At 42.4% G+C, this 15,157-nt stretch overlaps 1 protein-coding gene across 1 annotated transcript; it reads left to right on the plus strand.

The window, feature by feature from the left end:
• Positions 1–12,152: 12,152 nt before the first annotated feature.
• Positions 12,153–13,992, plus strand: POU4F2 (POU class 4 homeobox 2; the record flags this gene model as incomplete). The annotated part of the gene is made up of 2 exons (XM_083366872.1): positions 12,153–12,428; positions 13,060–13,992. 2 exons carry the CDS (start codon positions 12,153–12,155, stop codon positions 13,990–13,992), a joined length of 1,209 nt encoding a protein of 402 aa, XP_083222998.1.
• Positions 13,993–15,157: the final 1,165 nt, after the last annotated feature.

Consider the following 15,157-nt stretch of genomic DNA (forward strand, 5'->3'; position numbering starts at 1 on the left):
CTATTTCTTTTTTCTAACAACATAACATTTTCTAGATGACATATTTTCTAGTTTTATCCCACCAGTCGATAAACCTTTCAGTATGCAGTATATTTAAATTTTCAATCATTTTAGTGAAAGCAGTACAAAGTAACAGATATTGATCAACATTATATGTTGAATGAAAAAGTGTTATGGGTTGAAAAGATCTAGGTGCTCATTGAGTTTACAGTGATTTGTGATGTGATATGATAAATGGCAATAACTTTACTAATATAATAATATGTGCTTTAAAAAGAAAGATTTTGTTCCAAAATCTGAATGATCAGACTTTAATATTCTTTAATACTGTTGACTCACAGGGTTAGTTTTTCATTTTTTTATGCATTATTATCCGATTAAAAATATATTGCAAAAATTGACTATAGGCTTCTTCTAAATGATGGTTGTCTAACCTTTTGGTTTGCCTGGGATGCATTGTCTGAAGAAGAATTGTCTTGGTCCACATGTAAAATATGTAATATAGTTAATGTGTATAAATAACATAATAATGTTAAAAGTTTACAATTTTGTGGGACCATATTACTAGCTGTCCAGAGCTGCATGCAACCTGCGGGCCATGGGCTGGACATGCCTGTTCTAAATGGTTGAAACTGAGTGTAAAACAAATAAGGTTGAACCATCTTCCGAACCAACATACAACATATTCCATTTATTTCAGAAAAAGGTCTTGATCCAAAGGACTGTGTAAGTTTTTCTCATTTTCAACGTTCCTGTCCATCACAGACTCTCATTCCATCTGATAACTTGCTTCCAAAAGCCATTTAAAAAAAAACACTATGCCATTCTTTTCTAGAACAATCCAAAAATTAGTTGTCATGGGGAGGGGAAATAGAGAAAAATTATAATCCAATATCCATAATCACAGTTTAATACAGCATGATTGTACTGAGCCTCTTCCCCCCCCCCCATCCCTCAAGTTTTGCATTTCATCTTCAGCCCATGTGTGAAACAATCATAAGTTATCATTAACTGTACTGGTTTTAAAGATGTAAAATGTTTTAAAGCAGTTTTTGTTTTGTCTTTAAATTTATCTCCACAGGTTTGAGATACTGCATACAAAATGTGTAACATTTTGTCAATCATTATTGTGGAAACAAGATCAGCTCCAGCGTGATCAGAAATGATATGTTTTGGACTGCAATGAGATGCGTGCATGCCCTCTGCCCCCAGCCAGCCATTTTTTGGGCAGAAAGCCAGAAAGAAAACTACTCACCTTGTTTATAATGAGTTATATGTGCACAGATCAGGACAGCACTACTCACTAGTGATTTAGAACAGACATAATAGAGACAGGTTACTGATTGACACTGGAAATAGCAAATTTATGTCAGTATTTTTTGCAGTGACTGACTGAAGTACTCAGTAGCTGGGAAAGACTCTATTATTATTTCCCCATTACCAGCACAGCATCTTCTAGAGTTTCCAGTCACTGTTGTATCAAAACAAACAAACAGGACAGATTTGATGTTATTTCATTGATTGCTATGTAATACTATGAAAATATTCTCGATTACTAGTACAGAAATTAACTACATCTGAAATAATTACTTACAAAACATATTTCACATCCTTGTTGAGAAAGGTTGCTGCTTCAAGAAAGCTATTCTTCCAGTGGACTTTGTCTTCTAATGTTTTAGGGTTGGCCATAAACACTACACAACATCTTACATTTAACACATTCATAATCTAGTTAAATTCAGCCAACAATGGATCTGAATATAGTCGAGTGTGATCTCCCTTCACATTTGACAGACAAAAATATTTTGTTCTCTTGTAATATGTTTTGAAAGGGTGCGCTAATGAATCATTCTGAATGAAAAGTTATCAGAAATGGAAGAACTTATGCCCTATATCACTGAGCACCTGCTAGTATGGATGATTGTAAGCTGGGAACCAACAGAAATAAATCCAACATGAAAAAATTCCTTGTGTTTTTCATATATTTATTTTGTCCATTCCTGTACACCAAGGGAATTACTATTACTCCACTTGATACCTGATCAGGAGTTTGCTCACATCCTTTTCACATTAACTGTGCTCCATTTTCTTTGTCTAAGGTGCTGAATGGTTATGAATACTAAAAACAGCCACTCAGTAATTATTTTTTAATTATTAATTGTTTTGTTAGACCCTCTTTTTTATAATGTACTTTCACTATTGTGAGTTAAATCAAAATATAGCTGGGTTTCTAGGGAATTCCCCTTATGTACTGTATTTTTTTTCTCCTTTGATACCATTACTTCAAATTCTGTGCAAATACACTTTGGGTAGTATATACGGTAGCTTGCTTCTGACTTGGTGCAATAGCTCCTAGATCACTACAAAGCAGCACCAAGGTGAACTGAGCAGATTAAGCATCCTTGACACACTTCCTACTCAAATATCCTGCTTAGCAGTTTCAATCAATTGCCAAGAAACATAAACCTAGCAAGTATTTGCTGACTACTGTCCAGCAAGACCTGTTAATGTTCTCATCCTTAACCCCCCCCCCAAAAAAAAATCATGAATTCTGAAAAGGAAGAGAAATTATTCAGATGACTATGTTTTCTCAGTTTAATAAGAAAAATAGAACTCCATTTCTTTCAAAGAAGAATATATTGCATTTCATTAGATGGCTTTCTTATGCATCAAATTGGTCCATTATCTGATCAATGGCAATCATTCTCTAAACTGATCTCTTTACATTGTGTTTTTTTTCTCTCCCTCCCTTTCCTCAAAGTCTGAAATTTTCCAATAGGCAGAAAATAAAAGGGCACATGACCCTTTTAAAGTTTCTGAACTGATATGGGGAATCCCAGTGAAGTTGAAGACGTAGAGGTCTCATCAAAGAGGAGGTTAACATTTTCACAGGAAACCTCAAGTATTTTTATTTTAAAGTAAGTTCCACTATGTTTCCCACCAAGTGGGATTCTGAAAGATCTATAGAATTGTCATTTACCTGGCAATTACAAACCTATTGAATTCATTGTTGAAGACCCTGGGAAAGAATTATGATTTTTGTCAACTAATCAGATTTCTTGAAGAGTCCAATTTCCCTCTTTAGTTTACAGAAAGAGAATTTAGAATGGTCCAGTAACCAACAGTGTACGCATGTAAGAGCTGGATCAATTATGCATTTAGCTAAGGGTGGGAAAGAGAGAAGTGAGCAAATAGGTAGCCAAAAGGCAGTGAGTTTAAATGCATACATTCAAGACAAGCTCTCCCAAGAACTCCTGGATAAATTATGCAGTGGGATTTCTGGATTTCTTTCAAGTAATTATGTTTCGATTTCTTGCATTTCTTTTAGTGCCAGGAAGCACAAGGCGCCACAGATTGCAAAAAGCTTCATTGATTGTTCCGTGCTTTAAGTTTGATTTCGTGACTTGACTTAACTTTGGAAAAAAGGTACATTCACTGGCCAGGGAACAACTAGCAGGTAATTGCCAAAGATAGCTCCACTCTCACTGCTCTGTTCTTGGAAAGGAAAGACATCAAGTTTCGGCAGTGAAACAATAATTCCAAGGCAGCCTGGCAGAGATGCATGGACATTTACTGAAAAGTAGATATGGCAGGGCTGTAAAATTGGTTACATTACAATTGTACTGCATAACTTTGAAAGGCTGAGTTTAAGTGCATTCATGTATCCCTGTCCTCCCAAAAGTCCCTTCAGAAGTCCCTTCAAGAATCTGGTGTACCTGTGTGTGTGCAAGAAAAATGGACTGTTTTATTATGGTTTTTTGCATGAGCTGGGCTGACTCAAAAAAATTCATATTTTATGGTCCCAGTTCTAAGAGAATTTCCAAGTAAAAATGCATCAGTTTACCTCTGTCAGAAAGGTGCTTTATGTTTCCTCATAGGTTACCCTCCCCCAACCAGTGACACTTGAAGATAAGATAAGATAAGATAAGATGATAAGATAAGATAAGATAAGATGATAAGATGATAAGATAAGATAAGATAAGATAAGATAAGATAAGATAAGATAAGATAAGATAAGATAAGATAAGATAAGATAAGATAAGATAAATCTTTGTCATTTTTTACTGTGGGCACAACGGCACACATTAAAAATGAAATTTGGTTGCCAGCTCTCAAAGTGAAACACATACATGACACACACCTAAAACATACTATATACAACATATGTGTAGACCCACACCCCTAAATATACATAACCATAAAACATTAAATACTGTCCAACTTGAATATATAATGGAAGGAGGAAGCTTGAGAGTTCACAAGATTAATGCTGTATGGAATGAAACTATGGCTGAATGTGGATGTTCTGCTACGGATACCATGAAGCTTTCTCCCAGAAGGTAACAAGGAAAACAGGTCGTGAAGAGGATGTGTAGTGTCCCAGATAATCTTACGGACCCTGCTCAAGCAATGCTTCTGTGCTATGTCCTGGATGGAGGGGAGGGAACTGCCAATGATCTTTTCAGCCATCCTCACCACTCTCTGCACCGCCTTCCTGTCTGAAGCAGTGATGCTTCCAAACCAGACTGTGATGCTGTATGACAGGACGCTCTTGATCAGACATGTCAAACACAAGGCCCGGGGGCCAGAACCGGCCCGCAAAGTGGTTTCATGTGGCCCGCGAAGCCATCCTGGAAACAGTGAGGGAACAGCCCCCACTGCCTTGGCCCTGGCCCAGAGACCCTCCTCCTGCCAGAGACCCTCAGATCTGTCCCACTCCTGCCCAGGCCCCTATAGGCACCCTTGATGCGAATGATGTAGAGCTGGCCATGCCCACCCAGTAGGCCATATGCATTTTAGCCATGCCCACCCAGTAGGCCACACCCACCCAGTAGGCCATGCCCACCTAGTAGGCCACACCCACCCAGCCCCCTGAGGGCAACCGCAACGCTGATGCGGTCCTCAATGAAATTGAGTTTGACACCCCTGCTCTTGATCATTCCCCTGTAGAAAGTGGTCAGGACAGGGGGAAGAAGATGTGCTTTTCTCATGCGATGCAGAAAATGCAGGCGCTGCTGTGCCCGCTTCACCAGTTTCTCACTGTTGAGCAACCAAGCCAGCCCACTCGTTAGCTGCACACCCAGGAATTTGATGGTGGTAACCATCCCCACAGGTGAATCATTAAGGCACAGAGAAGCGTGGCTGTGCCTGCCTTTTCTGAAATCAACAATGATCTCTTTGGTTTTTCCAGTATTTAAAACTACTGTAGACTGTTTTCTTTACACCAGTTCACCAAACCCTCAACCACCTTGCAGTAAGCTTCCACATTGTCATCATGAATAAGACCCACTACTGTTGTATTATCTGTGAATTTCACAATATGGTTGGTGGCAAACCTAGCACAACAGTAATGAGTCAACAGGGTGAATAAATATACTGTATATAGATCTGCATGATGCCTGCCTAGCAAGTAGGCTCTGAACACAATGGAACTAAATCCAGGTAAAGAGTGGGTTGCTCTATAATGCTCCATCTATAGGACCTATGGAGGTAGACATCTGGAAATATGTTTGAAGCTGTTTGCAGAGGCTTCTCAGCAAGTCCTGGGCAGTACATCTTACCAACTCACTTCCACTTTCTTGGCTTCCTGATTTCCTACCTCATGGATTTCCAGAACAAATTCACATATCATGCTAAAATGCAGTAAGTAGTTTGATTCTGACATGACATCTTTATAGTGTTTGTGTCAATGTGACACATTCAAGGAACTAGAATGAAGCAAACTGTTTCTTATTATTATGTACAAATCTGATTGTAACACTGCAAGAGAAAGGCTTAGCTTGCCCTTGTTTTCACTTCTTCCCAATCTCTAGCTCCAGGCAAGCTGAACAACACTCTCCTCCCTCCCTGGAGGCCAAGTGTAGCTCTTTGGGCTAGAAGCATCATGGGGGAAGGATAAAGGAACTTCAGCATCTGGAAAAGGATTGGAGATGGCTGATTTGTTGCTCATGTTATTGACATCCTGATGAGACTCTGTTAGGCACTTCTGAACATACTGGAAGGGGGTAGTCCCTTTTATTCCTTCTACTGTCTTTACCAAGCTACTGGAGGTGTGGGGCTGAGCAAAGTGCTCAGCTCTGACCTGAAGTCACATTTCCCAAATCTAGAGATTCTAGTTCTCCTTGGTACTCAGGAGAAAAACTGAGAGAAGAGACATGCAAGGCAGGCTTCTGTTCTTCCTAGGTCATCTGCTGTATAATTAATTTTCCACCAGATAACACTTGGCTTGAAGTAAAACCACCTGCTGAAAGCCTAATAGGACTTTCTCGGAGAAACTAGCAACAGTTTAATGGGAGAATGTCACATCAAGAGGACATAAATCCCTAGCGTCGGGTTGGGCAGAAGCATTTCCTTCACTCACGCCTCCTCCTTACTGCGCATTTGTATGTTTGTGTATGTGAGCGCGCTAAAAACAGCCCTAAAAGGCAAGCCGACAGTTTGAAGTGTTCCAAGATGAGAGCGTTTGCTTTCCAGTCTAAGTTAGAGCGTCTGCGGCTGTGCCCTGTCCAGGGTCCTGATCTCAAAGTTCTTCTGTAGATCGAGCACGCAAGTCAAAGCTTCACGATGCTGCTTGGCTGATTTCACTGCCTGCGCTAGAAGCCACAGTATATAATCTATATTATATATTGTGTAGAGTATGCAAGATAACCCTGTCGGAAATATGCAGGAACCACTATCTAGTCAAAAGGGGCTGAAAAACGTTAATACCTAAGAAATAAGGTTAATATTTCGAAGCAACTCCTTGATTCAGTGGGGTATAAGAAAAGGAAGCTGGGGGCAGGGGGGGGGGTTGAGATACAACACAACCAGACTTGCAAGATTCTATTATTTTGCCTAATTTCAATAAAAGTAGCTTGGGAATTGATTTCCTGATCTGATCTCCTGATGAAATTGACAATTACATTGTCCTGGGAGAATTTTTAGTATGGGGCAAAGAAATGAGGAAATTCTTTGATCAGGCTCCTTCACTGGGAAAGCACATAGAAGTGGCAGGGTCTAACTTTTGTATGCACTAAATAAAATGGAGGTGCTAACTAATATATGTTCATTGCTATAAATAGTAGATTAAAATTTCATTTGGCACATTATGTTCAGTAAAATATGCATGTGTTGCTTTAAATTTTAATCATAAATCAGAACAAAAATACATGAGGGGTGACAGCTTTATCCACAGATGTCCATGGAGGTCAGGCAGTGAGAGAGTGGCTCTAATTTCATTTAGTCACATCCTTTTGTGGGGAGAATATGCCGAAGACTAGTGGATTTGAAAGGCTTGCAAAGGCAGCCTTGCTCTGGTACTAAAAGGTTCGTACTGCTTAGGGATAGCTGCATTTCACATCTATCAAAGGCCATTCAGTGATTTAATATACTGCATATAAAGTGTAATCAGACAAAGAAGCCTCCAAATCCAAAATTACCCTTAAATCATTTGGTCTTCTTCATCCAGCCAGATTTACTGCTGATTTGCACCAATCCCCAGATGAGAACATCCATCTCCCTAATAAATTGAAAATCAATAAAGATTTGGTTCTGCAGAACTAAGACTTATCTGTAAGTTTACCTTGGAATGCCTGATGGGTGCTGTGGAATTAGAACTATAGCTGATTTCTCACTAAGTTCACAGAGGCTACAGTCTCACAAAGATTGGTATCCAAAATATATTAAATCAGGTGGCACAGCTTTATTTCCTTGAAGGGGTGGTGGTGGTTTTTTGTTTTTTTGAATCTTTAAAAATGACTAAATAGGAAATCACAGAAGTTTGAATAAACGTGTTTAGACTGTCCCATTCAGCAATTGTTTTAAGCTTTAATGATGACACTGAGGATTTGTTTCAAACTCCTTTCTCAATCCCAAAAGGAAGCTTGCAACTCTAACCGAGAAGAGGATTATATGTATTTACTAACAAGGATTGCAATCAGATCATAGTTAAAGGTTCCTAAGTTTCAATGAACTGGTGGTATCATTTAGCAGACATTTAAAAACCCAAAATTTATCTACATGCTTTGAGGTACAACCCTAATCACTTCAAATTCACTGACCATGATTTCTGGGAATGATAAAGTCTGTAATCTTAATCACCTCCAGAACTACTTATTAGGAAAGGCTATCTTAATCTATATTAATAGCAGGTGAGTAAAACTATTTCCATCCTGGCCAGACATTTGAAAAAAAAAAAACAATCATGGAGATGGTGATGTTTTAATAAACTTAACTAAATGTAATATCAAGGTTTGCCTATTTCTATCACAAATACACTCTTCTTTAATGAATATATTATAATCCTTTATTTACTGTAGGAAGTGGTGACAAGTGTTTAGCATTTTGGAGATCACTTGTCAGTTGCTATTAAAATCAAGATTAATTCATATTAACGATATGCATTCTCAGTTCTCCCAAGTGACAGCATGCATTAAAACAACTATTGCAAGTAATTAAATTCAATACACGGGGTCAAATATTTTTAAAAGCAGTATTTAAACTCGAAAGTTCATTTGAGAAACATGCATGAAATTCAGGTCATCTTGTTAATTATCATTTGGAACATTAGGGATTTTAAATTTCATCTTAAATCTTTTGGGGAAATTTGGAGAAATGTAATTTTTTTGCTTGTATTTTTCAATGTTTCTTTGAATTAAAGTACTATTTATTTTAAAATTTCAAACCTGTAACCAAATACAAAACTACACTGTCAGATCACTATAAGTAAGAGCCTGCCAGCTATTTTCTCCTTGCTTTTAGCTCTTTCTTCTAAATTTATTTTAAATATAATACAATGAAAATATAAAAATATTATCTGTGGATTTTTATTAGGCTTTTGAGATGCTCCGTAGTTTAGTCTAATTAGACAAGCCAAAAGCCTTTTGGAGATTAAGCAAATTGGACAACCCTTGTTAATTAGAACATAATTTAAAGTTTGAAATTATATCACTGATAAAGTAGCCTAATTAGCATCACAATATGGTAATAACCTACCAAGACAGCCCTGTGGAGGGTTGGTGTGAACTCCTTAAAGGCTTGCAAGAATCTGTTTTTTTTCTATGATATCATTAATAAAAGATTTCTATAGACTTCAGCCTTTCAACGGGTACATACAATTTATAATACACACAATGCATTATCCCATAGTCTGGCTTCTTCTTTTTTTTTTTACTATTATGAAAACTAATAAATTCGTCAAGCTGAATTAAGCATACAAATCAGATGAGGCATAACAGATTACATATTGAAGCACCGTGTCTCCGGAGCCTAAATGAAATTTCAATCTAATAATTCCTTCCTGGCCCGGCCATAATTTGTTTAGAGATGTTGTTCCACTCCTTTCCAAGCACTGTTTCGCACAATAATTAAATGATACTCAAGCTTTTAACTTTGATTTATTTCATTTCACTGAGCTGGCGACAGTGAGAGCTGATACAATGGATTTTCGTTTATATATTTATTTCCTTGAAAAATTACAAAGCCTACAGTCTGGGGTGAGAAACTCACTGAAGCTGCCTTGTTTGAAATTAAAGGAAGGAGGAGGGGGGGACGAAGAGAGAGAGAGAAGAAAAGACACTCCTGCACTGAAATTAAAAATACCAGAAGAACGTAAGAAGAGTTCTGCTGGATTGGGCTGCGCAGACCAGCGTTCTGTGTCACGCAGAAGCCAACTGGATCTATTTGGAACGCTCACAAGTGTGTGATCTTGCACTGTCCCAGCAACCAGTTCCTTAAAGTATCTATGATTCAGGAGGTTCTAAACAGCCACCAAAGCCTCTCTACAATCTGAAGAGACATACCCGCCGAACCCCATAGATATTTTAAAGACGGAACCCAAGCGTCCTAATCTCAATAGCTCTAAAGACTTGCTTAGTTTTGAAATCAGACAGGCTGAATATCATAAGCATGGCTTCAGGCAGAGCGAAGTACTAAGGGTTTTCAAGCTGCAGAAGAGTCGCCCGGAAACCTGAACGCTGTTAAAGTGAGGCATTCAATTCCCCCGGCGTTGCCGGCAGCTTGAAGCGCACCAAGTGAAAGCTTGGGAATTCCTTGCGGGAAGGCATCAGGCCAAGCCCAGCTCAGTTAAGAAAGGCTTGCAGGCAGTTGACAAGAAGCATAACCGTCAGCGGTCTTTTACTGCAGCGCTTAGTCCTCCTACCCACCGCCACCGAGCGGCTCCTCCCCGCAGCAGCTGCCCTTTAAGGCACCCGCAGCGAGACAAAGGTGACGGGCGTGGGAGTGAGTGAAGAACTGGAGCAGCAGGAACGGCGGCCGCACGCTCCGCCGCGCGCCCGCCGAAGAAGGAGGCAGCGGCGGCAGCAGAAGCGAGGAAACTCCCAGGAGCCCGCGCGGCAGAATAAAATCGGGCGCCGGCGGCAACTTACCCAGCTTGTGCCAGCCGCTCACCCGGACGGCGCCGTGTGTGTGTGTGTGTGTGTGTGTTGTGTGTTGTGTGTGTCGGTGACGAGTCCTCCCCGTTGCATCTGCGCAATGGGGTCTCTTAGAGCGTCTCTCCCCCGCGCCCCTTCTCTAATTTCATTGTGGTGGCTAATGAATGACGGTAATTCGAAGTGAAAGGTTTTCACAGTTTCTCCACACCCCTTTTCTGCATCTCGCTCCACGCATGTTTCTCCCAGTCGTCTCACCCTTGCTCCGCATCGCCCTTCCCCATCACTGGGGCCTTCTAAGTATTTGACTTTCATTCCCGCCCACCCGAAACCTCAGCCTGTCCAGCTTGGAGGCCATGGGAGTTGTCATCTGAGGCGTTTCGCAGGGCCTGAGGAAGGTCGTTGTCTTTACAGATACGGCTCTCCCAAAGTTCATTCGCCAGAAAACGGGCGCGGAGAAGGAGCCAATTCAAATCTCGATGTACACATGTTGTACTTTGACAAATAAAGGTTTATTATTATTATTAAAAGTCACCTACGCCAAAGCAACATAAACATGTTTCTGACCCTTTTAACCACAGCTCTTGTCCCAGGAAAGCTCAAGGAACGCCTCAGGGATACGTTCCAGATAGCGGGCCCTCAGCAGACCCAGCCCTCCGCCTCCCAGACTCCATCGGACACCTCTCTGATCAAAAAGAGGGCCAAGGCGCAACTTTACCCGCGCTTTTTCTCCTTCACATTTCACTTCGGCTCCGGCACAAGCGTTTTGCTTTTTCCTCAAGCCTTTCCTCCCCCACCCCCACCCCCGCTTGCACACAGTCTCTCTCACACACTTTTTCACACTGTGTCTTCTCACAACGTTTTCACACCTCCCGCCAACATATTTCTAATGAAACTCTTTTTCTGGTAGGTCTCGCCATTCTTTTCAGCATTATGTAAACGCCAGTCTTTTCATTACACGAGCGCGCGGCCGCCTACCTCCCCACGTGTATACACGTGGGGCAGGGATAATAGCATCGCGCGCTCAGCTGCTTTTCGCCACCGCCGAGCTTTCGCTTCGCGCTCCGCGGCTCGCGCCGCCCCACACGCCTCTCGCAAGACGCATGCGCCTCTCCCCAGTCGGGGCCCCAGCTTCGCCGCCATCCAATGGGTGGCGAGCAGCGAGAAACAGAGGGAGAGAGAAAGAGTCACGCTGCACAGTTACTCCGGGGTCTCTCTCGCGATTAGGCACCTGTCAGGCCAAGGTGTACCTCAGCCGGCTGCTGAAGGGCGGCTGAGCCAAGAACAATAGGGCGCCCCTCGAATTGGAGGAGGGCAGGCAGGAGTAACTGGCAGACCAGAACCTTGGGAGCTGTTGCTCCAGCCGCGGTTAGGCTCGGAAGGCTTCGCCGGAGAGGAAGGGAGGGGTATCTGGGTAGCAAAGAGTGGGGCAGGAGGTCTCGGGACCTTCAGTGGAGGAGAAGAGACAGGAGGAGAAGAGAAGGCGGAAAAGGATTCGGCCTTCGGCAAAAGGAGGGACGGGAAGAGACTTTGCCCAGAGTTGCGAGCCGAGGGAGGGGACGAGGAGGGGACGGCAGGGTAACTGTCGGAGCAGTTAGAGACGGCGGAGTGAGACGAGAGGTGGCTGGCGGCTGAACCTGAGGGAGATAGCTAGGCAGGCGCCTTCAGTTTGTGCGGCGGAGGCTGCAGTAACTTCTCGGCGCGCGTCTTTTCCCGCCTCTTCGCCGTTTTGTTCTCGCCGGCATTCCGGACTCGGACTCGGACCCGGATCCGCCGGCGGCCACAATGATGATGATGTCCCTGAACAGCAAGCAGCCCTTCAGCATGACTCATGCCAGCGGCGGCAGCCTTCACGAACCCAAGTATTCGGCCCTGCACACCGCCTCGCCCTGCAGCTCCTCGGCGGCCGGCGCCGCAGCAGCTTCGGTCAGCTCGCCCAGCAGCAGCACTGCAGGCAGCGGCAGCGGCCGGAATAACGCTTCGAATAGCACTAGCGCCAGCAGCAGTAGCAGCAGCAGCACCTCCGAGGCCCTGCGCCGCGCCTGCTTACCCACCCCGCCGGTAGGTCGCTCTTGGGGTTGGGAAAAGAAGAGCAGCATCAGGAAAGATCGATCATTTCCCGGCCACATGATTAGAACGGCACATCCCGCCCTCCCCAAAACCTACAGAGGCTTTCAATAGAGTTCCCATGAATTTGTATAACACCCAGGGTGTTAGTCGAGGCAGACTATTTGCAGCTGTGTGTGTGTGTGTGTGTGTGTGTGTGAGAGAGAGAGAGAGAGAGAGAGAGAGATGCTTCGCATTCCCTGTCTCTGTCCCTTACTTCATCCTACTGTTACTTGCTTTCTCTTTTCTCCTACTCTTCACTACCTTTGCTTTCTTTCATCATCTATTTTTCATTATCGAACTCTGCTTTCTTTTCTTATCTTCTCTGTATCGTTCCAATTTCAGTATATGTGCTGCCGAAGCGAGCACTCTTCTTTCTTTTCTTGTTCCCACTGTTATCTACCACTCTCTTTCCTTTCATACCTCCCACTTTATTTCCCTCCTTCCAATTCTCCTTCCTTTTCCTATTTCTACCACCCTCCATCTCACTTCAACAGGGATAGGTTGGCTTGGATGGCACCCAAGGAGAAGAGAGTGAAATTCCCTCTTGGCAGCAGTAATGTGTGCCTTTTATTTGCAATTTCAGAGCAACATCTTCGGAGGTCTAGACGAGAGTCTGCTAGCCCGCGCAGAAGCCCTGGCTGCAGTAGACATTGTGTCGCCAGGCAAGAGCCACCACCACCACCCACCACATCACAGCCCCTTCAAACCTGATGCCACCTATCACACCATGAACACCATCCCCTGCACTTCAGCTGCATCTTCATCCTCGGTGCCCATCTCACACCCCTCTGCCCTGTCTGGCACCCACCACCACCACCACCATCACCACCACCAACCTCACCAAGCTCTGGAAGGAGAACTCTTGGAACACATCACACCAGGACTGGCGTTGGGTGCCATGACAGGGCCCGATGGTTCAGTGGTTTCCACACCAGGCCATGCCCCTCACATGGGCAGCATGAATCCAATGCACCAAGCAGCTCTCAGCATGGCGCATGCCCATGGGCTATCCTCACATATGGGCTGCATGAGTGATGTGGATGCAGATCCACGGGATTTGGAAGCCTTTGCAGAACGGTTCAAACAGCGGAGGATCAAACTAGGAGTGACTCAAGCTGATGTGGGCTCAGCCCTGGCCAACCTCAAGATCCCCGGGGTGGGATCCCTAAGTCAAAGTACCATCTGCAGGTTTGAATCTCTCACCTTGTCCCACAACAATATGATTGCACTCAAACCCATCCTGCAAGCATGGCTGGAAGAAGCAGAGAAATCACACCGGGAGAAGCTCACAAAACCAGAGCTCTTCAATGGAGCTGAGAAGAAGAGGAAACGCACTTCAATTGCTGCTCCTGAAAAGAGGTCCCTAGAAGCCTATTTCGCTATCCAACCAAGACCTTCCTCAGAAAAAATTGCAGCCATTGCGGAGAAATTGGACCTCAAGAAGAATGTGGTCCGAGTCTGGTTCTGCAACCAAAGGCAGAAACAGAAGCGGATGAAATACTCTGCTGGGATTTAGTCTTTGGAAATCTTTCTACTTAAGGGGAGGAAATAAATATTAAAAAGACAGAAAAATATTTCTATTTCTCTTTCCTGGAAAGAAAGAGACCAAGTTTCAGAAAAAGAGTCCGACTGAGATGCGTTTGGACTGTGAGTGGACAAAGTATCAAGTTTAGAAAGTTGGCAGCAGATTTTATCGGGTTTGCAGGCTCAGACTTAAATTGGCATCAAAGAGAGACTGATTTTTGTGAAGGCAGATAACTCTTTATAAAAGACGAAGACATATCAAGTAAGAATTGTTTTTATTCTTAAAGACATCACCTTTGCTGAGATGTAAAAGTACCCTTTACAGCTATTTTTCAGGATTTTAAAAAAATTGAGTGATTAGAGAGACTGAAGCTTTAATCTAGATTAGAGAGGCATCTCAAAAGTATTTTGATTTTTTAAAAAATAGATGGCAGTTTCTCTGTCTTTAAACAGCATATTATAAATATATATAGATATATTTTTACTGTGGTTATTACCCATTTCCTTCTCTGAAAAAATGCAGAGGGAAAATTTGATCCTGCTGTGCTTTTAAGAACTTTTAAGAGCTATTATTAGACTACTGCCAAACTCCTGTAAATTATTAATTTATCTCTCTAGTAACTTCATTTTGTGCTCAGCCTAATTAATTGCACCTCTTTCATCAAAGGCTTGATTAAAAAAAAGTAAAATAAAACAGTATGGTTAATGTAAATTAATTATTTTATGTTGGTTAGTAGAGTTTATGAATTTGCGCTTTTTTCCTTCTTATACAAAACTTCCTCTTGAGCCATTTGTATATGTTCCCAAAATTAAGAGATGAGTATTTTTATTTGTGAGGCGTTCTCACTCTATAGTGGCTGTCTTGCGTTGTTTGTGTAGTCTGACTCACTTGTCCAAGGAGGTATTTGTTGATTGCGTTACATATTTAATGGGGATTCTCCCACATAGTCTCTACACCCTCCACCACATGCACTACTTTAAAAAGAAGCACTTGAGTAGGTGAGTGTGGTGGCTTTGTTGTTTTGGATTTCCTTTCATTCAAGTATTGTCTATTCTAGATTCTGACACTAGTTCTCGTTGTTCAGATCTCCTAGTTACTCTTTTATTCCCTTTGTTTGCAATAGATTTGCATTATGTTTGGAGGTTTTATAGGTAGC

Source organism: Vipera ursinii (assembly GCF_947247035.1).
Source record: "Vipera ursinii genome assembly, chromosome: 7".
NCBI lineage: Eukaryota > Metazoa > Chordata > Lepidosauria > Squamata > Viperidae > Vipera > Vipera ursinii.